The sequence below is a fragment of the Carassius carassius genome, chromosome 8, assembly GCF_963082965.1.
Source record: "Carassius carassius chromosome 8, fCarCar2.1, whole genome shotgun sequence".
NCBI classification, from domain to species: domain Eukaryota; kingdom Metazoa; phylum Chordata; class Actinopteri; order Cypriniformes; family Cyprinidae; genus Carassius; species Carassius carassius.
The window spans coordinates 25,353,906-25,380,274 of NC_081762.1; the positions used below are offsets into that span (position 1 = coordinate 25,353,906).

At 35.4% G+C, this 26,369-nt stretch overlaps 2 protein-coding genes across 3 annotated transcripts in view; one reads left to right on the forward strand and one right to left on the reverse strand.

Annotated features, from left to right (window-relative positions):
- Positions 1-26,369, reverse strand: part of septin7a (septin 7a) — a 318,106-nt gene that overhangs the window by 55,928 nt on the left and 235,809 nt on the right. The window lies entirely within an intron of this gene.
- LOC132145631 (solute carrier family 66 member 2-like) overlaps positions 531-26,369 on the forward strand; it is a 43,910-nt gene continuing 18,071 nt past the window's right edge. The window contains exons 1-3 of the mRNA XM_059556774.1: positions 531-998; positions 2,070-2,203; positions 20,230-20,446. Coding sequence (XP_059412757.1) covers positions 796-998; positions 2,070-2,203; positions 20,230-20,446 — 554 coding nt within the window. The 5' untranslated portion in view covers positions 531-795. The remainder of the gene's footprint in view (positions 999-2,069; positions 2,204-20,229; positions 20,447-26,369) is intronic.

Sequence of the window (26,369 nt, forward strand, 5' to 3'; positions counted from 1 at the left end):
ATTTAACCCTTTTAGTAGGCTATCAGAAAATATATTTGTGTAATATCTAGAACACTGATGGGTAACCGTTACATATTTTTGAATCACACAGTGCTGCTAATATTGAATATATGAATTATGTAACATGGAGTTGATACGCAAATCTATTTGGGGTTAATATACCTTCATACATTACATTTGGATTTCGAAGCGATCAAACACAAATATTCCTTCACATGTCCAAAACAGTTATTAGATCAAGTCTGAGTCATGTCTGAGTCTAACATGTGGTGTTAAATATAATCCTCACATTCAGAAATGATGGGTTTAATTGAAGATTAATACTTGTAGGCTATCTTTAGTTTGCTCTCAAACGCGCGTCAGGAAACTCGACTGGTGATAGGACCGCGCGTCTCATGAATATGTAATGAGCGTGATGTGACGTATGCAACACGGAAGTACTGTTATGAGCTTTTAGCCAGCTGTAGCAGTAGCAGAGAGGATCACAGTGGCTTTAAAATGTTTTACAGCACTCTGTGTGTCTCTGTAACACGGACCCACGCCGAGGATCCGTTCCCATCGATTTAGCAAGTATTTCTTTGCTGGAAAGGGGAATCACTATATAATGAATCAGTGGATGTTGCCTGGGATAATGAAAGTATATTTACTTCCGCTGTTTAGAATAATATATATCCAGTAATCGTCAAGGATAGTATAACAAAATAGTAATGTGATTTAGGTGTTGTTGCATTACTGGGCTAGTCATTGTATTGAGTTGATTTTAATTGTAAGAGACAGCAGCTGCATCTCTCAGAGATGGATGAAGTGGTTATGGATCAGATCATGAATGTTGCTCATCAAGCGGTGTCTTGGATCGCATCTGTTACCATCATATTTGGAGGGGTGGTGCCATACATCCCTCAGTACAGGGACATCCGCAGGACCCAGAATGCTGAGGGGTTCTCCACATATGTGTGTCTGGTGCTGCTGGTGGCCAACATACTGAGAATACTCTTTAGGTGAGTTATTATATCTCATCCTTCGTGTCTGGAGACACAACAAGACCATAGGCTGTAGTTATATGAGGAAACCATACAAACACATGGCACGTAATCCACTGATCTGTCTATAATCCACTATAATGTGTATCCAAGTGCTGTCAAATCAGTTAATCACATCTGAAATAAAAGTTTTTGTTTACATCATATATATGTGTGTGTTGTGTATATTTAACTTTTGTCTATGTATAAATACACACATGGACATATGCATACATGTAAGTAATATTTAGATTATTATATAGAGTATTTTAGGGCTGTAACATTATTAGTCTGGATTATTCAATTCAAAATAAAAGTTTATGTTTACATACTATATGTCTGTGTATAGTTATTATGCATATATAAATAAATACACACATACAGCATATATTTTGAAAACAATTACATGTATATAAATGCTTGTGTGTGTTTATATATAGATCATAATATCACATACATCACATATATTATGTACACAAAAACATTTATTTTGGATTCAAATAATCACGATTAATCATTTGACAGCACTAATTTTATATATTATTTTCTGTAATAAACGAATATAACTTTGAGCCATTCTCCCATCTAGCCACTTCATTTTTATTATTATTTTTTAAAATATCTGAAACTTTTCTATACTTAAGGTCTGAAATATATCTGCAAGATATTTAATCAAATATTGAAAGATATTTAAATATTTCTGTTTTCACATTTGTATTAAGTATATACATTTCAAAGATTGGTGACAAATGGACATTTTTAAAAACACCTCGTTCATTTATAACAAACATTTATATGTACAAAAGTCTTACCAGTTTCACTAATGTTTGGTACAAACTTACTGATATGCATAAATGAATAAAAATACTTGTAGCTTACCCCTTGGCTACTGTAAATGAAACAGAACAAGGCAAGAGAAACAGAGAAATATATAATCCCTAACAAAAACAATTAAAGTAAATTTAACTGGTTAAAAGATGTATGAATATTACAGTATTTGGTGCTTTTCTCTGAGCAGTATATATGTGTGTGTTGTTCTGATTCTGTCAGGTTTGGACGTTTCTTTGAGACTCCGCTGCTCTGGCAGAGTATAATCATGATCATCACGATGTTAATCATGCTGAACCTGTGCACCAGCGTCCGCTTGACCTCTGAACTCAACACCAAACGCCGCTCCTTCACAGGTGCCAAACTTCATGACTCTTTACAGCCTCGGTCCAGTTGAGTTTGAACTGAGCTATTGAATTCCAGTACATGATACAGTCACATGGTCAGGGTCTTTCTTTGAGCGTGTCTCGTGTGATTATCAGACAAGAAGGGCCTCTGAAGTGGATGAACTTTGAACGGCTGGCTGCTTGGTGAACATCAGTCTCAGCTTTATTTATAGTTGGGGTGTGATACAAAGTTAACAAAAGATGAGTTTGTTCTCTCAAACTGAGCATGAGCACTGAACTTTGCATGTATTGTACTTATTTTTAAGAATAATATGTGATGCAGTATATAGGAAGTAATGCTTCAATCTAGTGTTTCTAAGTATACATACTGCTGAATGAAGAATGTGCTTATTTAGAAACACATTTGTTAGAGCTAATAGTCTCTCGTTCTTCTGTTTGCAGAGGACATCCTGTTGAATCAGTTTTTATCTATTAGTGTAAAGTCGTACCCAAGTGTGTCTTTATGGGTTGACAGTTGTCTTATACTTTAAAAAATCCATAATAGTGGCACTTTAAGGTTCCCATGATCTCGCTTTGAACAAACCCATTTGCTACACATAAAAATTAATGACCATCATGTATAACTTTTGACAGAACAGAAGTCTTTCGTAGTTGCCAAGGCTGTATTTATTTGATAAAAATAAATAAATAAATAAGTTAACACAGTAATATTGTGAAATATAATTACAATTTAAAATGACTGTGCTCTTTTTGAATATGTTTCAAAATGTAATTTATTTCTGTGATGCCAAGCTGAATTTTCAGCATCATTACTCCAGTCTTCAGTGTCACATGGTCCAAGAAACATTATTATCACAGTTGAAAACTGTTTTGCTAAATATTTTTGTGCAAACCGTGGCTTCTTTCGAAAACAATCTTAATGATTCCTACCTTTCGACATATTTGCATAGCATATTTGAAAAAAAAAATTGATTAAAAATTACAGAATGTTTTGCTTAAGAAAAATTAAACTTATGATCTTGAAAATGAAATGTCACAAATTATAATGGTACTAAAAATATGTTTCTTTTTCTTTATGAAAAATAGTTCCTTAACAGCTGCTTTTAGGGTGAAATATTACTTGGACATGTTTTCATGAGTTTCATCCCTTCAGGGCTTTTTGTGTCCTCGTGAAGATGGAGCGATGCAATCTCCCTGTTCTTATTTTTTGTTTATTTGTCTTATTTGTCTGAAGCACCAGACAGTAAGGATGAAGAAATCAAAGTTCCTAAGAGGCTTTTTCTGGGTATGTACTGATGTGTTCCCCTCAAAACAGTCTGATATTATAGATTTGTTTTTTCATCCATCATCCACCGTGCTCATTTCCTCCCAGTATGACCTGTACAGAACATACTCCTCTAATCATGTCATTAGTTCACCACTCTCTATGGAGTCAAAACAGGGCCATATATAATTGCAGAAGAATTGAAGTATTGCAAAAGAAAATGAAAGTATTGGGGAAAAAAATGCTTTTTTGCAAACAATAATAAAGAATTGCAAAAGAAAATGCAATATTGCAAGATGAAAAGAAGTTTTGCAAACAAAAATGAAGAATCACAAAATATAAATGAAACGATAAAAAGCAATGATTTTACAATAAATATTTTAAATACAAAGTATTTGCAACTCTGCTTTTATTTTGCATCTCAGTCAAGTTTTAGCTTGTGATAGTGTTTTTTTTTTTTTACTAATAAATTAGTAGATATGGGCAAGGATATTATGTATCGCAAAACCCTAACGAATACAATCATTTCATTTACTTTTGCAATTCTTTATTTTTGTTTGCAATTTGCAATTTGCAATTTTGCATTTATTTTTTCTCAATACTTTCATTTTCATTTGCAGAAATTGTATTTTCTTTTGCAAAACTTCAATTATTTTTTAAGAATTATATGTATATGTGGCCCTGTTTTGACTCCATAACTCTCTATTAACCCTGAAGTTTCACTTGCATGTATCTAAAACAGACATTAAAGTATAAGAATGAACTACAAATGCATGTTTCATTAGTGATAGATGCAGTTTTGCATGTATTCTGTTGATTTGGATGCTGAAATTCCAGTGTTGCATGCAAATAGATATCAGTTAAATTGATATCAGTTTGTGTATGAAGTAATTCAGTTTTCATGCTTCTAACAGCTCATTTAACTGGTTGCCAAATCAGTAATTGAGTAATATTTCATACTGCTGCATGTTGTGCTATATTGTACTGCTGCATTCTTCTTGATGCCTTTATGATTTAACCCTTTAACACTCTGAAGAGTGTCGCATGGCTTTGGCTGCTGCACTACTGATGATTGCAATGTCTCATGAGGGTCTACTAACAGAGTTAATGGACACATGTTTTCACTGAAAGCGCACTCTTGGTTTTTGTTGCAGTACATGAACAGCAGGTGGCGTTAGTGCTTCATACCTGAGATCTGCTCTTGTACAGTCTGATTGATGCACTCTAATGCTTCACCTCCCACATCTGCAGACTTTCTGCACATAAGTGCACCGATTTTATTTTATACTCAAAACTATGTCCTCCATCTGAGGGTATTTGGTGTTTTTGGAGAGAATTCAACTGGGTTTTGAAGAAAGCATCTTATTGACTGCAGACGATGCCAGATGTCAGGTGTTAGCAGCACATGTGCTGGAGTTGCTGTTTAATATGCGCTTGTGTCTCTTTGAGGTCCTGTGGTTGTCGGGCAGCTGCTGTGAATGACGTCTCCTCTCACTGGAGGAAATGTGAAGGTCTTCAGTCCAGTTTTAGGATCAGTCATTTAACCTTGAACTCCCTTCACTGCTTCAATAGAGTTTGACCAGAAGAAGAAAGTAGTTTCTTCTGTTTACACTGCTCTGGCTGGAGCAGTTATGAGGTTTGGGTGAACTATTCTATTAGGGCTAATGTCTGATTATCAGTTTCATGTTAAGTCAGTATATTACCCTTGAAATATGTCAATATAATTGTATGTTCAAAATGAATATGGAAATCAAAGCTGTTTCTACTGCTGTTGGATTTGAAACTTGTTTAGACCAGTGCTAGACCAGTTTTATTTGTATTTATTTTTTTTTATCGACAGAAACCTTAAATATTGATATATTAATTAGATTTGTTTCGAGATTCCAAAACGTATTCGGTAAAAACCATAGTTATTATGCGGTCATTGTAGTTATGGATTTCAGTTTGATTTCTTGATTTTATGCAATTTTTCGCATTTAAATCTAGATTAGGTGTAGATCGTTTCAAAATAGTCATTTATTAATTTTAAATGCTTTTAAAGAGGTAGTTCATCCAAAAATGAAAAACTAGTAATTATTATTCACCCTGGTGTGTTTTTTTTAAATACTGTATGAATTTCATTTGGTGGGGAAATTTTGAAAAATGTCCTGTTCATGCTTGTCCATATTGTAGTAGTGAGTAGCAGCCAACATCCAGATAAAAAAATTAGAAAATAAAAGCTGTTCCTATCCAACATGTGCCAAATAAAAGTGTTCTGATGGTATACGATAGGGTTTTTATTTAAAAACAGACTAAAATTTAATGTATTACCCCAAATTATTTTTTTAATTAATTCAATAAAATTTTTAAGGTGCTGTATTAACGACCTTGTGCCACTGCAAGCCGACAATTTATAAATCGAGTGAACGAAATAGTAAATCAAGGGAATGCAATAGTAATCGTGCACATTTTAGTACATTGAGGGAGTGAATTAGTAAATCGTGCACACGATTTAGCCTACTATTTTTTTTTTCCTGCATGTCATGTGCGGGGCTCCGTACTTATTTAAGGGAAAACACATATTTATTTGAAATACCCTTTTATTTTATTTTATATAATAAAAAAAAAAGTTTGAAAAACCATTTTGTTGCAATATTATTTGTGCCTTGTGAGTTTAAATCAGCAATAGGACTGAGGCTATAGTATTTTTTTTCATCTAGCTGTAACTAGCAGTTGATGGAAAAGCGTATTTGTTGTTTTCTCTCTCTGTGTGTCACATGTATTGATCACGTATGCCCCGCAGCCCCTCACACACCTCATTAGAAGTTTGCTACGCACTCAGGCTGAGAGGTGTTTGCTAATTGCTGCTTTGCTCGCAAGCTCATTGATCCAGTGGAACTGAATAATGGACGTGTGCTCTGATCCATCCAGAGGTCAAAGGTCAAGCAGGAATGGGCAGTTTGCTGGTTGAGGGCAGAAATTATATGATATCCGAGCACTCGATAAGTCAGAGTTTTATCCAGTGCATTCAGATCTCAATTTATCTGTCCATATTTGTCATCCTGGTGATATCAGTCGTTCAGGCTTGAAGCAGGAGCTGGTTGTTTGCAGTTGATTGGCTGTAATTCAGTCAGGCTCTGGAAGAGATTTCTAAATGTTTGATGTAGGGCAGACTGCTGGGGTCCTGGTGATTGTGCATTAATGGACGTAAATGGGCGGCACTCCCACACACAGTCTCACTCCAATGCATTATCCCTACAGGACACCGCAACCGCCTCAATTAGCATCCAGTCACTGCTTTCAGAGAACAGGGTTTTTCAAATAAATGTGTTTCAAAAAACTTCCCAAAAACTGCTTGCTCTGCCTGACTGTACTTGGGCCAAAATTTGCTGACTGTCCATTTTTTCCAACAATCCACTATAGTCTTTGCTGAAAGAAACACAAACGTTTATTATTATCTTCAGTTTATGGGGTTATGCAGCACAATAATTGACATAATGAGAAAAACTATGTTTTAATGACATTTATGCAATAGACACTTAAGTATAAACTGCTTTTCTTTTTAAAATGAATTTTCTACAGAGCACAATTACCACACGTCATAATTGCATAACAATATATATTTATACATAAAAAGTTAAACTTGTTCCAAATGTGGGTGGCAAAATAGCTAAAAGCTGACACCCCTTGTTTTGTGTGAACACTTGGTATTTCTAATTGACTCAATCCTAATGATCTGAGTGGTCTGTTAGGTTATATATTTAGTGAGCATATCTGCAATGTATTTAGGTCCTAGGCCATTGAGTGATTTATAAATGAGTAAAAGTACTTTCAAATCAATCCTAAATGTAACTGGAAGCCAGTGTAAGGACCTGAGGACTGGTGTGATATGCTCAGATTTTCTGGTTCTAGTCAGAATCCTGGCAGCAGCGTTCTGGATGAGCTGCAGCTGTCTAATGGTCTTTTTGGGAAGGCCGGTGAGGAGCCCATTACAATAGTCCACCCTGCTGGTGATAAAGGCATGAACAAGTTTCTCCAAGTCTTGGCTGGAAACAAAACATCTAATTCTTGCAATGTTTTTGAGTTAATAGTACACTGATTTAGTTGCTGCTTTAACATGAATACTGAAACTAAGGTCTGTCTCCAGAATCACACCAACATTCCTGACTTGATTTTAAGTTGTTACACCCCTAGAGCCAAGGTATACATTCACCTTGAGAATGTCATCTTTGTTTCCAAACGCAATGACTTCAGTTTTTTCCTTGTTTAACTGAAGAAAGTTCTGGCACATCCAACTGTTAATTTCACCAATGCATTGGCAGAAGGAGTCAATGGGGCTGTGGTCATTTGGAGATAAGGCTAAGTAAATCTGGGTATCATCAGCATAGCTGTGATAAGCAATTTGGTTCTTTCTCATTGTTTGACTTATTGATCTCATTGTTTGAGTAGGAGCATATAAAGGCTAAACAAGAGCGGTGCTAGAATCGAGCCTTGTGGGACTCCGCATGCCATGGACATCCACTTAGACTGATGATCTCCTATGCTCACATAATAACCTCTCCCTTCTAAGTATCACAGAAAGCCAGACTGAGTTTTCCAGTCTCTCTAGAAGTATGCCATGAACGACAGTGTCAAACACAGCACTGAGATCTTGTAGTACCAGAACTGAGATTTTGCCAGAATCAGAGTTAAAGCGAATATTATTTATTATCTTAATGAATGCTTTCTCTGTGCTGTGATGCGGAAACCAGATTGAAAATAGTCTAGGTATCCTTTTGATTTTAAGTATTTGTTCAACTGATTTAAAAACTACCATTTCATCTTGCCTATAAAAGAAAATGTTAAATTGGTCTATAGTTGCACAATATGGTGTTACCAAGATTGCTCTTTTTCAGATGGGGCTTAACAACTGCAGTTTTCATGGAGTTTGGAAAGTCCCAGAGAGAAGTGAGGCATTCACCACTTCTAAGAGATCTGCTGCTCCAGAGATGTTCAATAGGGTTCACGTCAGTGCTCTGGATAGGCCACTCTACGACATTCACAGAGATGTCCCTAAGCCACTCCTGTGTTGTCTTGGTCATTGTCATGTTGCAAGGTGAACCTTCTGCCCAGTCTGAGGTCCTAAGCACTGTGGAACAGGTTTTCATTAATGCTATCTCTACATTATTGGTGCATTGAACTTTTCTTCTACTCTGATGATTCCCTCCACCCCACCACTGAAAAACAACACCACAGCATTGGGCTGCTACAAGTAAACTTTAAATTTTTTGGATGCTACTCTGCAGGTGATGAGCAATGCCTGGTTTACTTCAAACATTATGCTTGAAATTGAGTTTCATCAGACCAGAGAATCTTGTTTCTCAGAGTCTGAGGGTCCTTTAGGTGCTGTTTTGCAAATTCCAAGTGTGTTTTCATGTGTCTTTAATGAGGAGAGGATTGAGTTTGGCCATACCACCAAACTCTTCCATTTGAGAATTATGGCAGCCACTGTGAACCATCAGTGCAGTAGAATTATTTTTTGTAGCCTTCCCCAGATCTGTGCCTCAATACAATCCTGTCTCTGAGCTCTGCAGGTATTTCTTCTGACCTCATGGCTTGGTTTTCTCTCTGATATGCATCGTCAGCTGTCAGGTCTTTTATAGAGAGGTTTGTGCCTTTCCAAATCATGTCCACTCCATTTAATTTACCACAGTTGTACTCCAGTCAAGGTGTAGAAACATCTCAGCAGTGACCAAGAGAAATAGGAGGCACCTGAGCTACATTTCAAGTGTTCTTGCAAAGGGTCTGAATACTTATGTAAATGTGATATTTCAGTTTTCTCTTTTTAATAAATTTACAGGCATTTCTATAATTCTGTCACTTTGTCATTATAAGGTACAGAATAGATTGAGATTATTATTAGTAGTAGTAGTAGTAGTAGTAGTAGTAGTAGTAGTATTAAACAATTGTAGTATCAAGCTGCAATAAAATTGATAAAAAGGAGGGGGGTCTGAATACTTTCTGAATGCGGTGTGTGTGCACAGTGTGTGTGTGTGTGTGTGTGTGTGTATCTATATAGTACCTTGCGAAAGTATTTATACCCCTTCATTTTTTTTCACATTATGTTGCTGTCTTATGTTAAACTGCTTTAAATAAAAAGTGAAGTTAACCTGTGGCAAAATCAACTGAATGGGTATGATTTGGAAAGGTACACTCGTCTTCATAAAAGGTCTAACAGCTGACAATGTATATCAGAGCGAAAACCAAGCCATGAGGTCAAAAGAACTGCCTGTAGAGCGCAGAAACATTTAATATAATGAAATATTAATATAAAATGTTGTAAATCAACAATGCCTGGTTATTAAATGCTAGCTATTTAATAATAATAATAATTATTGTTGTTGTTGCTATTATTGGTAGTAATAATGCTGACAAAATCTGATCTGAAGTCATAAATGCAGATCATAATATTTTCATGCCTAACATATGTTAAATAATAGATTTCTTAATATATTTTAACTTATATTGTACACTCATCAAATAAATCAGAAAAAAAAAACTATTAGAGGTATTATTAATGCTGACAAATTATCAAAACATCTTCACAGCGCAGAGCATGAGAAAATTGCTGTATTGATCTGCAAACGCTGTCAAGTCAAGACAGAGTGCTTGTTTCCTGATTTGTCGTGTGAATTCAGTACGGCGTTTACAGACCGATAGCATCTTACTACAGTCAGTCCACAGCTCTGCAGATTGAGCGGCAGTCCCTTCTGGACAGAGCTGTGACTGAACAGATTGTGTGGATCTGGATGAGGACCAGCTTCAGGCCCTACAGAACCCAACTGTCACTCATTTAAGCATCCAAAGGCCTCCCTGACACGTCCTTCTATTTCACTTAGCTGTAATTAGAGTAAGGGACTGACGGATATCTCTTGGCATGTGGGCTGAAGCTCTTCTGAAAGAAGGAACGGACAACTAGTGCAACTCTGTTTCACGTCAATCATTCCTGGCCCCTGGCCTGAACGCTGTCTATTTATAAGCGGACCGAGAGAAACTTCACAAAGTGGGCCTGAGGGAGAGGACAGAAAGAAAAGAGGAACAGACCCTGAGGAAATTAGAGCTTTTAGAGGAAAAGAGGTTATTTGTCATGTTTGGAAATAGTTTGTGTGTGTGTGTGTGTGTGTGTGTGGTTTATGAAGATGAATATTCCTCAGCCACCATTTCTGTAAGATTGAATGGTGAACAATTTACAGTACTGTGTAAAAGTTTGGAATCTCTTATTCTCACCAGGCTGCATTTATTTGATGAAAAATACAGTAAAAATAATCCTTCATGATCCTTCAGAAATCATTCTACACTGTAAAAATAAATACAAGTAAAAAGTAAAAAACTATTACCTATGACTTTTGCTTCAATAAACTCCTAATTTGCTGCTTATTAATAGTAAGTAAGTTGTTAAGTTTAGATATTGGGTAAAGTTAAGGGATATAAAATATGGTCATGTAGAATAAGGCATTAATATGTGTTTATTAGTACTAATAAACCGCCAATATGCTAGTAATATGCATGCTAGTAAGCAACTAATTAATATTGAGAATTGGTATTAAAGTGTTACCTGAGTGTTTTACAAGAAAATGTGATTTCAGTCTTTTGACTTCAAAATGTCATGTTTAATGAGCACTGGTTTGCTATTTCTTTTGTAATTATTTGTGAAATTTAAATGTATCCCATGTTTCTTTTTCAGTGTAAACATTTCTGACTACTATCAGTGTTAAATCAAATAGTGCAAACTGTGATACATTTTCTCAGGATTTTTTGATCAAAGTTCAAAAGAACAAAATTTACTCGAAATAGAAATTTTTATAACATTATAAACTGCTTTACTGTCACTTTTGATTGTTTTAATGCATACTTGCTAAATAATGGTATTTATAAAATGAAATAAAAAACTAGAGTTAGGCATTAAAGTATTAAAATTTCACGATGTTTGTGATTTGTCAAGACAAAAAAAAAAAAAATACTCAAATTGCAAGATTTCTTGGAAAAAAAAGTGTGCCATTACCATACATTCAATAACCTGCTCAAAATATCTGTGCTGAAAATGAGCAAAAAATCTCACAGACGTCCATTTGAAGTGTCATCCTGAGCTGTATATAGAGACCAGATATCATAGAGACTTGTTCAGCATGGCAAAAGTGCTCAAAACACCTCAGCAGCCAAACTGCATCATCCTAACATCTGTAGAGCAACGTCTCGCCAGCACCCACAACACCCAGTCATTTAGCTGTTTGGCTGTTGCACTAAAGCTTTGTATATTTGGCCAGCTTGCCCAAGAATACACTTAAATCAGTGGCAGCAATGTCACAGTATATTTCCAGCGCTCTGCTCTGTTTGTGGTGTAGTATCTGTGTTTTGCAGTTAGGACTGTGGGTGTGAGCTGAAAAAGAGGACGAGCTTGGTGGGGTTGCTGTTTAAAAGCCATGGCAGTCTGTTCCCACACACTGCCCCGCTGGCAGCAGCTTTACACACGTGCACAGCAGGGTAAAGCAGTGCCACGACTTTACACACACACATACACAGATGCATATACAGTACTGCATCAAAAGTTTTTTCTCTTGATCTTTTTTTATGCATTAAAATGCAATTCATGCATTCATTGGCTTATACACAATCCTTCTATGAAGAAGAAAGAAGGGGAGGTCAATAAATCTCTTAAAACATGAGATAATTTGGCCTTTTCAAGACAAGGCAAAGTTAGTTCATGTTCATGTTCAGTGTGAAAAAGTAATTTGTTGACGTAAAAATGAAATGCTGATATTGGTTCAGGTAAAGTTACTTAAATGTCATGCATTTCAACTGCCCCCAAATGTTGCATTTCTGAAATAATGAGACATGATTATGCACGATTATAATACTTGATGAATACATGATATTGTTTCAAAACAAAACTGATGTTAAGGCAAAGCATGATAACTTCATATTGTAAAAAAGGATGTTGTTGGGTTGCAAAATGTCGTGGTTCAACTTCTCAAAAATGTCGTATTTATAAAATAAGAAAGTAAAAATTTCTTTTTAAATCTGAAAGTAGTCCAGTCTAAATGTCATTTTGTTCAGGTGTAAAATTTCATGTGGTTTGGCTCCTCAAATATATGTGATATACATGATAATGCATGATATTTGTAAAAAAAAAAAAAGGAAAAATTTGTTAACAGAGTAAAATATCATGTGGATTGACTTCTCAAAAACGTATTTATTAAACGATATTTATTAAAATACAGAAATTCAAGATATTAGTAAAAAGATTATTCAGATTTAAATGGTAATTTACCTTGTTTGTAAAAAGTCTCCCCTTGACTTCCCAAAAGCTTGATATTAATGAAATAGTAATACATGATGTGTAAACTGATATTACATCAGGCAAAGTTGGTTCATAGTATAAAATGTCATATTTGCTTGTAAATTATTGTGTGATTTGACACCATAATGTAATAATGTTTATAAAATATGAAAGACAATAATTCATAAAATAAAAAATACAAATAATTTTTACGTCATGCCAATTTGCAGTCAAATACATTTCTATTACCCGTCCGAGTTTCACACCTGTAGATTGATTGCTTTTTTTCCCCAAAACAGAGATTAAAATTATTACAATGTTGCTTTTTATTCATGGTGCGGTTCGCTTTCACGCGGCAAACTTTCTAAACGGACCAAAACACGCGCGAATAAACTGTTCTCTCTTTGGTCAAAACTCAAGGATGGAACAACAGCTTCAAGGGCTTATTGTTGGGTTTTGGTAACCGTCGTTATACTAATTTATTAATTCATCATTTTGAGCAGGAGTCTAGAATTCATTGGGAAAACGTTGTTAACATGCACTTAACGTTACTACGAAGAGCAGTAAGACGTGCTCACCTACAGACACTAACTGGTTCATTTTGAGGTATTGGCAAAACAACAAAGCTAATGCTTTTAACATGAACTAACGTGATGACCATAGACTGCATAAAAACATGGACGAAGTGTCCGTGACGTCACCCGTAGACTCCTGAAGTGTGCAGAGCGGGCCGTCGCCATCTTGGCAGTGCTTCAGGGAACAATCAAAAATGGGCAAAAAGGCGGGAGCTAGTTGCTGAAGCCACGCCCACCTAGTGCGACGGCTGTGTCAGCAGCGGCAATCCACCTGTCACTCAAGTGGCCACGCCCTTAATTATGCAGAACTTTAGGTCTTAATAAAATTTAAACGGATGAGTTTTAAAATAATTCACCCCCTCACAGTTGTCATGAAGGGCAAAATTAGCTATTTAGACCAAAATCATTTTTTCTGCTGTAAAGTTGGGCAATTAAACATGGGGAGTCTATGGGACTGACTCCCTTTTGCAGCCAGCCTCAAGCGGCCAGTCGATGAATTGCAGTTTTAGTCACTTCCTTATTGGCCTCACGAGAGCGAGCGGGAGGTTGGTGCTCGGTAATAACCCATCATGCATCATGATGTAGCCTGGTTTGTTGGATCGGATTGCTTTCTGACTACAACCGAACCGCTCCAGAGTTCGTTTTCAATCGAGCAGTGACCACCTCATTCAGGTGATCTTGGACCGATTGTTTTAATCCGAGCGCTATTGCTGTGTTCACATATGTCTGTCTCCAGTATCATAGCCGTCCCGCTGCGACTCAGCCCCGCTGTATGTGTTGCTGGTTTTTTCTGCTTGCTTCTGTTATCAGTGAGTTCCAGACAATCCTGTTTCCTTCAGTGATGCCTGCCACATGGAAAGCTATTTACAGGCCCATAATTCCTTATACACAAGTGCTGTATAGTCAGCGATGGCTGAGAGACAGTGATGTTCTCTTTATATTAAGGCATGGGACTGGAGAAGGTGTAGCATGACAGACGTGATACAGACACAGAGCACATGGCACATTCTGAAGGAAGTCTATAAATATCCTTCTCTTTGAAAAAGACGAGCAGCTTCCTGTGAAAGGACCGTCTGAAATGGTCAGCCTGAGCCTGTGTGTGGTTTCTTTCAGCAGGTTTTCCTCCAGGGTGTGAATGCTCCTTACTGAGACTACATGTAGGACAGCGATAAATAATGATGTTGATGCAAAGCACTGCAAAGACTGTAGCAACTGAGGAAGTGTGAAGTTTTTACATCATGAATAGCTGAAATGAGAGAACTTCGACAACATGACGTCCAAACTGACCCCATTTGTTTTTCTTAATAAACTGTCCTGATCTTATTGTGCACAATTTATCAGTGCATGTTATTCTAAAGACAAATAATGTGTTGTCATAAAAAATAATTACTCGAAAGACATAGAAACCTCTTTCTTTTTTTAAATGTCATCTATACTTTGCAGAAAAAAATGCAAACTGAAAACCAAGTAGCTAATTGAACTTAATTATTTTAAAATGTAAGAATTTTTAATTTATAATTAATATTTTGTAAATGTAAGTAAATAATACATTAATAATGACATTAAAATTGAATTTAACATTTAATTATTTAATTTAATTATTAAATGTAATTACTAAAAAATAAATTTAATTGTACTTATTAATTAATTTAAAATGTAAAAACTTAAAATTCATAATTAATATTTTGTAAATGTAATTAAATTATAAATTAAATAATGACATTAAATTATTGAATTTAACATTTAATAAATTAATTTAATTATGAAATGTAATTACTAAAAAATGAATTTAATTGTACTTATAATTAATTTAAAATGTAAAAACGTAAAATTTATAATTAATATTTTGTAAATGTAATTAAATTATCAATTAAATAATGACATTAAATTATTGAATTTAACATTTAATAAATTAATTTAATTATTAAATGTAGTTACAAACAATTAATTTAATTTTGAATTAAATTAAAACAAATTATTGTATTTTATATTTTATCATTTTATTAAATTATCTTTATATAATTTACTTTATATGTTTAATTTAATTCATAATTATTACTTATAAATTCTATTCAGTATTTAATCATTTAATTAAAATAACACTGTAATAATATTTTATTACATTTAAATTAATTATTTTTTAATTAAATAAATAATTTATTTCATTTTATTTTATTTCATTTTATTTTATATTTTACAAAAACGCCTATTGCACCTTTCCACCAAACCCTGTCTTCCACTGTTCAACACACAGCTTCGGCCTTTAGTTAAACTTGCACCATTAGGACAGGATTTGACTATATAGCTCATATATAGTCATATATACAACTTTATAGCTGTTCATACAAAGCAGTATTTTTCTCTTCAGTCAACTGGTGAACTCTTCATAGTTCTGAAAGGAAGTGCTGATACAGAAGGATGTATTTTAAAGTAAAAGATGTGTTGGATGGACAGTTATGTTGACACTATAGTAACTGATAACTTAAGTCATCTACTATATCTGAAACAATGACTAAAGTCCTGACCAGTCTTCCAATTAAAATATCACAGAAGTCACGATGATTTCTGTTGGAAAATGTCTTCTGCTCTTTGTCTCACACAGACTCCCCTGCACCTGTCCTCTCTGTCACGCCGCAGACACAAGCACAGTTACTGATCCGATTGGAAAATGTCATCAGAAGACTAGCAGAGTCCACACCACAGATAAAACGATAAAGACACATGGAAACGATTTCTTTGGCATCACTTTCAGAACGACTTTTCCTTCCAGCTGATGAATGATACAAACATCGACAGCCAATCAGAATCAATCCTGCTTTTAACGTGCTCGAGAATTTAAAGCGACAGGCGCGCCTTTGCTGCGGAATTCACAGCAATTAATAAATGCTTTAGAAGTCATTTTAATTGTTAGTTTATGTCAACTAGCATAGTTAACTAATGTTAACAAATAGAAACTTTATTGTGAAGTGTTACCGAATAAATATTTCTTTAGTATTTGTTGTATATCCTTTAATGCCAAATTTGATTACACTTTATTTAAATGTGTCCTTGTTATACGTTTAAATACTGAGTAATATTAATTAACTACATGTACTTACTATACGGTTAGTGTTAGGATTAGGGTTTGTCTTAAGGTTACTTGCGTGTAATTAAGCATCATTTATTGTTATTATAATAGTAAGTATATGTAATGTGTAACAAAGACACCTTAAAATAAACTGTTACCCTAAATTTAATAGAAAATAATAGTGGTATGGTAATTAATATTAATGAGATTCATCACCTGAGAATAATAATAATAATAATTATATATATATATATAGACCTAGACTCGTTATGAGAACAGTAACTGTCAATGCAAAAATCTACTTAATTGTCGTCAAATATAATTTCCTTTTTTAGACATGGAAGTGAGATTTATTTTCCTGAGAATAATCATAAAACAAAAACTCTTTATATGGTTAAACCTTTCAGAAACTTTCACAAACTTAGCTCGAATAAATTCACAACCCTGAGATGCTTTATAAATCCTTTTGCGCTATTGGAATGTGTCATTTCTTTCACTTTTTACGCAGATCGGATCTGCTGCTTCTGTTTTCCACAATGCACATTTACAGAGGGAACGCGTTGATCTCACTTTCTCACTCATTATCCATTTATCATTGTCTGTGCATCAAATATTCAAACTGTTTTCCGGTCTTGCATTATGGTTGATTCTCCAGATCTGCGTGTGAGGAGCGATAAGTGGTCTAAGATAAGTGGTCATGACAGAGAGTGGTGGAGTTACTCATGTGCAGATCTTCTCTGTGTGGGCTGTGATGAGACTGTGTTAGTGTAATACTGCTGACCTCATCCTTGATGCCAGGCACAATTAGTCATTCAGGCCTTCTCTAAATGCTTGCTACAGGTGTGTCACTTCTTATCGTTCAGCCTTTTGCTTCAAGCGGCTGATTTCATTAGAAATCTAGACTTCTGTTGTGGTTTTTGTTATTTTGGTTGGTCGCCAGAGCATTGCTGTCCAGTTTCTGAGGTGTTTAACCCTATAAGGCCAATAAAATTTCAGCATATTCAAATTTTTGATTAACAACCTGTTGCACCATCTGCTTTCTGTTATCTGATTGATAGCTTTTTTAAGCAAGTAAAAGAAGATACCTTTTAATATAATTGTAAAACGTCTCCCTTCAGGTCGTGGTCCATGTGTCTTTTTCTGTGAAATCTTTACCGATTTTTAGAAATTAAACATAAAAGGTTGCACTTTAGTCCTTGTCCGCATATACAGTGCATACTATGTGTTTATTATAGTGATAACTGGGTAATAACTTTTTATTAATCCTGAACTTTGACTTTAACTTTGGCTTCAAGATGACATTTACTGGACTGAAGCTACTTAGGTTTATTCGATTATCCAGACATTATTTTTTATAAAAATCAGACAAGTCGTGTTGTATTGCATCGCATTATATGTTTTGCGCATTAAATCGTATTATATGTTATAATCTAGATAAAAAAAAAAAGAAACTGTATTTAATTTTTTTAATGCAATGTAATTAAATTTATATAATAACATTTTTACTTAATAAAATGTTATTAAAATGTTGTTTTATTTATTTAAACCAAATAAAACTATTACATTTTGAATTCTGTTAATACTTCAATTTAAAAACTAAAATAATAATTATGAATTAAATTAAACTCATAAACTGTATAGAAGGTTAAATTAAATTATTTAATTGAATTTAAAGACTTATAATTATGAATGAAATATTTTTTTTTTAATAAAATCATAACTAAGCCTTTATCTTTTTACTAAGACATATTTTTGGGAGATATTAAGTGAAAGCTGATATTTTTATCCATTTTATGTTTTGAAGATCTCATAGATATTTATATACAAACCATCAGAATTGTATCTTGCTTTTTGAGTATATAAATATCAGTAACTGTATGAAATTGCATATTTTTACTCAATTTGGGAAAACTTCTCTCTTACTTTGAGCCATAAAAGCCTGACATATCAACATTTCTTTTTTTTAAGATTATGTCTAAAGGCTTGATTAAACCATTCCATCTCAAACCAATGCATTTTTATGACTAATATTTTTCATGTGTAATTTTTTTACAGTGTTTATGATGCAGTCACGTTTACTTGTACATGACAAAATTCTGCGGGGTGAAAAATAGTCTTCTGGTTGCAAAGAATTTTCCCATTGACTTCTAGATTATTGAATTTTGGCACAAGAATATGTCATGTTGATCAATAGGAAGCAGCTTGTTTTGACAGCGTTCTCCGTGTGGGCAGTGCTATATTCATCACTACTACGGTTAGCGATTTGTTCAAACTTTGTTCAAAAAGGACTGTAGCAAACACTGCAAGGAATGAAGCAAACAAAGATTGCAGTTGCTGAGGCAGAGTTTTGGATGTAAAGCGCTCTACCCAAACACACTTGTATCTATGCTGTGCCGCCCCTCTCGATTGGGTTTTGTGAGCACAGCTGGCATCCCAAAAGAGAGAGGCACTAAGCAAGGAATTGCTGGGATCGTGTTTTCCTAATCCAGCCATACATTTATTCACTGAATGTGTGTTTTTCCCGCTCCAGTCCATTTAGACCCGTCATAGCAGTGCTTTAGACTTCTCTTTCTGCTTTGTCCTGCATGCCCTGACATTTCCATGACACTCTGGGTGTCGCTGTGGTCCTCATGGTTCTGCTTCTACTTTGTTGCGTTGACATTTCCAGTGCCGCTTTAGGAGAGTAACCGTTGTTGAGGCTCCCAGCGTGCTTTGATTAGATATGCTCTTCTCGTTCACCGACGGATGGGCGGAGAGCTGGCTTATGAGTTCTCTGAGTTCAGCCTCCATCGACATGAGGCCAAAATAATTGGCGAAAGTGGATTATTTTAGGTCAGAATCCAGTCAGACTCATCTCTGCTAAGAGGCTTGTGTGCTGGGGACTGGATGATCAAGAAAAAGGACTTCTTTATGGGGGTCTTACAGTCTTAGAAGTGCTTTTCCTTTAGGAGCCAGATTTCACTCTGGATGTGTGGTCACCCAACACTGTACTGAAACTGCAGATCGTACCAAAGCAAATGTTGACAGTTTCATGCTCTCTGCCAATAAATTATTGCACAAAACCCATTGCGGTCAGGAAAAACCACGTGTAAGGCACATATCTTAGCTTGTGTGGCTTTGTCAATTGTTCACTTTCCACCAAAATATGAAGCAGCACAACTTTTGGTAAACATGATGATAAATGAGAAATGTTTCTTGAGCAGTAAATCAGCATATTAGAATAATTTCTGAAGGATCATGTGACACTGAAGACTGGAGTAATGATGCTGAAAATTCAGCTTTGACTCATAGGAATAAATTACATTTTTAAAGTTGTAAACAGTTATTTTAATAATTATAATAATATTTAATTATATTAATATTTAATATTAATAATATTAATTTAATAATATTTCACAATATTTCTGTTTTTACTGTATTTTTGATCATATATATGCAGCTTTGGTGAACATAAGAGACTGAATGGTGAGATGAATGGTGTAATTACTGAATTTTTTGGTTTATTTATTTTTGCTGTTGTAGTTAAAAATAAAATGCTAATATTTACCACTACTTTTTTTGTTTGCCTCTCTAAGAACAATCGCTTTATGTATTCCCCAATTTTAAGTCGCTTTGGATAAAAGTGTCTAAAAATAAATAAATAAAAATAAATAAAAGCGTTTTCATCATATTCAAACTTATATATATATATATATACACACACATATATATGTGTGATTTTTAAATAAAGACCTCAAAATATTCTAAAAGTCTTTTGGACTACTTTCAACCGATATAAGCTATAGTGCTTTTTTTTTTTTTTTAACATGTACTCTCTTTTTTTCTGAATTCTAGACTTTGATAGGAACTACTTCTGGTCTTGGAGTGGTTTTGTGGATTACCTGCAGTGTGTGCTGGTGTTCACTGTGCTGGCCGCCTATGTGACGTATCTGCTACTGGACTCGGTTCTGTTTGTGGAGAGCCTGGGTTTTCTGGCCGTATTTACAGAGGCCATGCTGGGAACTCCACAGCTCTACTGCAACTTCCAGAACAAATCTACTGAAGGCATGAGGTGTGTACTGTTAATGTTTTTGCTCTAAAAAGAAGGTTTCATCCAACGTTCTTCAATGGTGGTAATATTTTAACCTAGAAGTTTATGTCCCTGAAGACTACTTTTTGAAGACGACTTGTCAGCAAGGCTTTTGCAGCCAATTTTGAGCAACTGCAGTGCCTGACCTAGGCGAGTGGTCTTGTTTTGCTCTCGTGGTACTTTAATGGCACATGTGATCGCAAGGTAGCTGTGGCACCAATCAAAGTCAGACTAATTTTCAAACCATAATGCATTGTTTTTGTCAGGCGACAGCCTATCTTTGTGGTGCTGCATTAAAGGGGTGGTTGATTGCGATTTAACTTTTTTTTATGTTAGTTTTTAATGTTGCTGTTCGAGCATAAACAATATTTGCAAAGTTACAGCGCTGAAAGTTCAATGCAAACTGAAATTTTTTACATTCTAGCAGTTTAATGCCTACAAAAACAGCTGGTAAGGGATTACAACAAGCTTCTTCCCAGCTCCGTTACATCACATACCCATATAAACCCCGCCCACGGGAACACACAACAAAGGGGGCAAGGCCATGTTGTGCTGCTTTAGAGAAGAGGATGAGAAACTAGGGGTGCACGTTAAAATCTGTGCATATATGAATCGTGATTGTGTCTTCTAATGATTCTAATGAACTGAAGTTTCAAAACCAATGTTCTAAAGCAGCGGTTCTCAATTCTGTTCCTCACGTCGCCCTGCTCTGCATCTCTCTCTCTCTCTCTCTTTCTCTCTCTCTCTCTCCTTCAGATCGTCAGATCAGCTCCAACAAACTGTTCCTTTTATACACTTATTTTCACAAAGCAATGAGAAGCATTATATATGGATGCTCGTCCGGTTGCTGTGCTGTATTAAAGCTTTAAACTGAATTAAACCATATATTAAAAGCTAACAGAAGAAGTAGCATTTACAAACAACAGCATATCTAAAAGTATGAGACAACAACAAACAAACATACCATTGAGAGCCATGCTTGCACAGGTTCTGTGCGATCCTCTTTATTAATATTCTCTGCATCTCAATCGGAGTCAAATTGATAAGCAATATAAAGGAAGTGATTGTTTACAATACAACCAGAGCACATTCTGAACTTGAGGGGTGCAGGATGTTCAGACGTGCTCGAGATCTCTCTGAAGTATTGTGTTTAAATGGACAAATTCGGACAAAAATGATGTAAAAATGATCGTCTTGGTAAGTATCCTACAGCAGACACAGCCGACTGAACGCAGGCCACTGTATCAGTGCATTCTCTTAAAGTGACAGTCTTTATATTAATAGAAACAGCAACAACAAAGAAATCACTCACTGCTCTTGATTAAAAAGCTTTTATAACTTTAATAAAGAATTATCTTTAATTTAGACAGTCCAATATGCAATGCTGTTTTACATTTGATTACTTTATTTAATTTCTGTACCTAAAAACTTATGCTAGACCTGCCAAAAAAAAAAAACTGAAAATACCTGTTTATTGTTTGTATCTTTACTCTATTGTATTTATGTGTGCTGTTGCTTGTAGTTGGATAGAATATTCTTCTTCTTTTTTTATTAGAAAGTATAGTTTTTCCATAAACATAGCACATACCGAACTGTACCGAAAACCGCGACTCTAAAACCGTAAAACAAACCGAACCATGAAAAAGTTGAACCGACCCACCCCTATGGTTTAGCGAATCAAAACACTGAGCTAGCTGACTAATCGCAGCCCATCGGGCTTCATAAAAACAGGAAATAATCGAGGCGTTTGTCAGAGAAGGGACAGATCGGTGTGGAATAAAGGTAAATCATGTGAAAAATATATATATAGATATATTTATATATATATTTTTTTAATTAAGCATGAACACATGTTAGACTGCACCCCATAAACACAATCAAGGATAGAAAAAAAACAGTAAACCACCCCTTAAAGTCGAACAAGCCTATTGGTTGAGCAAACTGAAAGTTTGCCCCAAACATTGTCCATTGGTTGGACAAAGTGATTGGGTCAGTCCAAACCCAAGTTATCGGGTTGCCCCAAGCTTACAGCATTAGTTGGAAAAACTGATAGGGTTTCCCCAAAATTAAATCTTTTCTTGGACAAAGTGATTGGGTCACCACAAAATCTAAGTCATGCCAATGATTTAACAGTGATTGGATCATCCCCAAAGTCAGTCCATTGGTTAGACAAAGTGATTGAATCGTCCCCAAACTCAATCCATTGGTTACACAAAGTGATTGAGTCGTCCCCAAACTCAATCCATTGGTTACACAAAGTGATTGAGTCGTCCCCAAACTCAATCCATTGGTTAGACAAAGTGACTGGATCGTCCCCAAACTCAATCCATTGGTTACACAAAGTGATTGAGTCGTCCCCAAACTCAGTCCATTGGTTACACAAAGTGATTGAATCGTCCCCAAACTCAGTCCATTGGTTAGACAAAGTGATTGAATCGTCCCCAAACTCAGTCCATTGGTTAGACAAAGTGATTCAATCGTCCCCAAACTCAGTCTATTGGTTAGACAAAGTGATTCAATCATCCCCAAACTCAATCCATTGGTTACACAAAGTGATTGAGTCGTCCCCAAACTCAGTCCATTGGTTAGACAAAGTGATTGAATCGTCCCCAAACTCAGTCTATTGGTTAGACAAAGTGATTCAATCGTCCCCAAACTCAATCCATTGGTTAAACAAAGTGATTGAGTCGTCCCCAAACTCAGTCCATTGGTTACACAAAGTGATTGAATCGTCCCCAAACTCAGTCCATTGGTTAGACAAAGTGATTGAATCGTCCCCAAACTCAGTCTATTGGTTAGACAAAGTGATTGAATCGTCCCCAAACTCAATCCATTGGTTACACAAAGTGATTGAGTCGTCCCCAAACTCAATCCATTGGTTAGACAAAGTGATTGAATCATCCCCAAACTCAGTCCATTGGTTAGACAAAGTGATTGAATCGTCCCCAAACTCAATCCATTGGTTACACAAAGTGGTTGAATCGTCCCCAAACTCAATCCATTGGTTAGACAAAGTGATTGAATCGTCCCCAAACTCAGTCCATTGGTAAGACAAAGTGATTGAATCGTCCCCAAACTCAGTCCATTGGTTACACAAAGTGAGTGAATCGTCCCCAAACTCAGTCCATTGGTTAGAGAGAGTGATTGAATCGTCCCCAAACTCAGTCCATTGGTTAGACAAAGTGATTGAATCGTCCCCGAACTCAGTCCATTGGTTAGACAAAGTGATTGAATCGTCCCCAAACTCAATCCATTGGTTAGACAAAGTGATTGAATCGTCCCCAAACTCAGTCCATTGGTTAGACAAAGTGATTGAATCGTCCCCAAACTCAGTCCATTGGTTAGACAAAGTGATTGAATCGTCCCCAAACTCAGTCCATTGGTTAGACAAAGTGATTGAATCGTCCCCGAACTCAGTCCATTGGTTAGACAAAGTGATTGAATCGTCCCCAAACTCAATCCATTGGTTAGACAAAGTGATTGAATCGTCCCCAAACTCAGTCCATTGGTTAGACAAAGTGATTGAATCGTCCCCAAACTCAATCCATTGGTTAGACAAAGTGATTGAATCGTCCCCAAACTCAGTCCATTGGTTAGACAATCGGGTTGCCCCAATCAGGGCAAAGAGATTGTGTTGGACAAACTGATAAATTTGTTTTTTTTTAATTTAAGGCTTAGAGAGGGTTGAAAAGAATAAAAATAAATTGTGACTAAACCCTTAATTAACTTTATTAGTGAACCTTAGGGGGAAAATAATTTAAAATAATTATGATATCACCACCTTAAATTTTTTTGCTCTCACTCAATCTCTCTCTGGTGAGTGAGTCCAGAAATCTCCACTGCTCTAGTGCTTGAACTAAGGAACATGGGAAGTGATATGTGGCTGCACAGTCACTACTTGATGTCTGCTAGTCAAACTTCCTGCTCAGCTGGTTTATAAAATACTGTTGCTAAGCTACAGGAATCAAATATAGATACCTTAGACAATATATGTTATCTGGTGTAGTGGACTTTTTATTAGTTAAAATGTTTTATTTCGCTGTACATGTCATTGTATGACCATACAGTACATTAACCAAAGCACAAATTAAGTTATAAAGCACTAACAAAGCCAGTAACTGAATTCAAAATGACAAATCAGACAAAAATAATAATCAGGTAATGTTTCGCAGAGGCCGTTAGATTGTATAAGATGCATTGTGTGTGAGAAAGGAATATTATCTTGCATAACCTTTTGAGAGCTGCAGTGTGTGTGCTGTAAAGACACGTCCTGTCAGTGTGACTTAGTGTGTTTGGTAGCATCTCATACTGTGAGATGCCATCCTGTGCTCTGTTTTGCAGCATTTGAGTTTGTTGTTTGTGTGTGTGTGTGTGTGTGTGTGTGTGTGTGTGTGTGTGTGTGTCTCCGTTCAGCCGGACTGATTTGATGGCACAGGCGGGAAGCTGCAACTGGCATCATGCCAGCCTGACAAGATAAGGGTTGCTGCCTCCTGTGTGTGTGTGTGTGTGTGTGTGTGTGTGTGTGTGTTTTAACATCTCTGCAAACCTGCTGATAGAGTCTATGTATGTATATGTGTGATATATATATATATATATATATATAGTACAGACCAAAAGTTTGGACACTGCATTTTGATTCAACATAATTGAAAATGTTTTAGAATGTAATTTATTTCTTTGATCAAAGTTGTATTTTCAGCATCATTCCTGCAGTCTTCAGTGTCACATGACCCTTCAGAAATCAATCCAATGTGATGATTTGCTGCTCAAGAAACATTTCTAAATAGTATCAGTGTTGAAACTGATTCATACTTTTTAATGAAACCGTGATACTTTTTTTTTGGAATTTTTATGTCTTTACTGTCACCTTTGATCACTTTAATGCAGTCTTGGTGAATAAAGTCAATCGTTACATCCTGCATTAAGTTAGGTCTCTTGTATCGCTGCGCTCTGTCTCCTCACATAATAAAGTAATTTCAAACGTCATAAAAACAAAACCTAATAAAACAATTTCAGCTCATGTAAAATAAAACCGTTTCCAGTCTCCCTGATGTAGTTTTTTGGAATCTACCTGTTTTATTTTGTGATAATGATCTGACTGCACATCCTTCTGCTTTTTACCTGACTTCTTAACAGATAAGCTGCTGTCTCATATTTGCAACAAAATGTGCATAATCAAATGAATAAACAATTATAAAGTGATTAAAAACATGCTCAGAGACACAATCCTAATACACTTGTTTGATCATAGAGTTCACAGTTTGAACATTCTTGTTTCTTTTGCTTTTGTTATTTTAAAGATCTGATCTAAATTATCCATTGTCTCTTTCATTATTGCTATTAGTCACACAAAAATGATATTTGAACTTAAAATGTTTTAATGTTGTACAAAACAGTCTGTCTACTGCATCATCAAAGAAATAGAAATCATTCCAAAAAGAGTTTCCCGTTGCTTGTCACATATAGGAATTCTGGCACAGTAATTTTTTTCACTATACTAAAGCCTAAAAATACCATATCAACTCTGCAATGGATATTAATATGCAAAGTATGATGAAAACTATTTGTTAGCACACTAATATTTTAAGTTTAAGACATTATCAAAACAAAGGCATTGATATATTTTAAGATCAATCAGTGCAAGTTTCTTTCGTTGAATCAGCTCAGACTTACATTTTAGTCTGGGACTAGGCTTCAGCATGTCAGTGAAACTGAGATTAATAATAGAATATTATAAACAAATTAGGCTTAGCAGAAAAAAGTAAGACAGTGATTGAGGCATGTATGCTTTAGTAACCTGTAAGTGATGATGAGCTACCGCACTAAACAGTTTTACAGATTTGACTTTGCATTGTTGAGGCCAGAGACCTTCAAAAACTTTATTGCACTTTTGTGCTGCTTTATC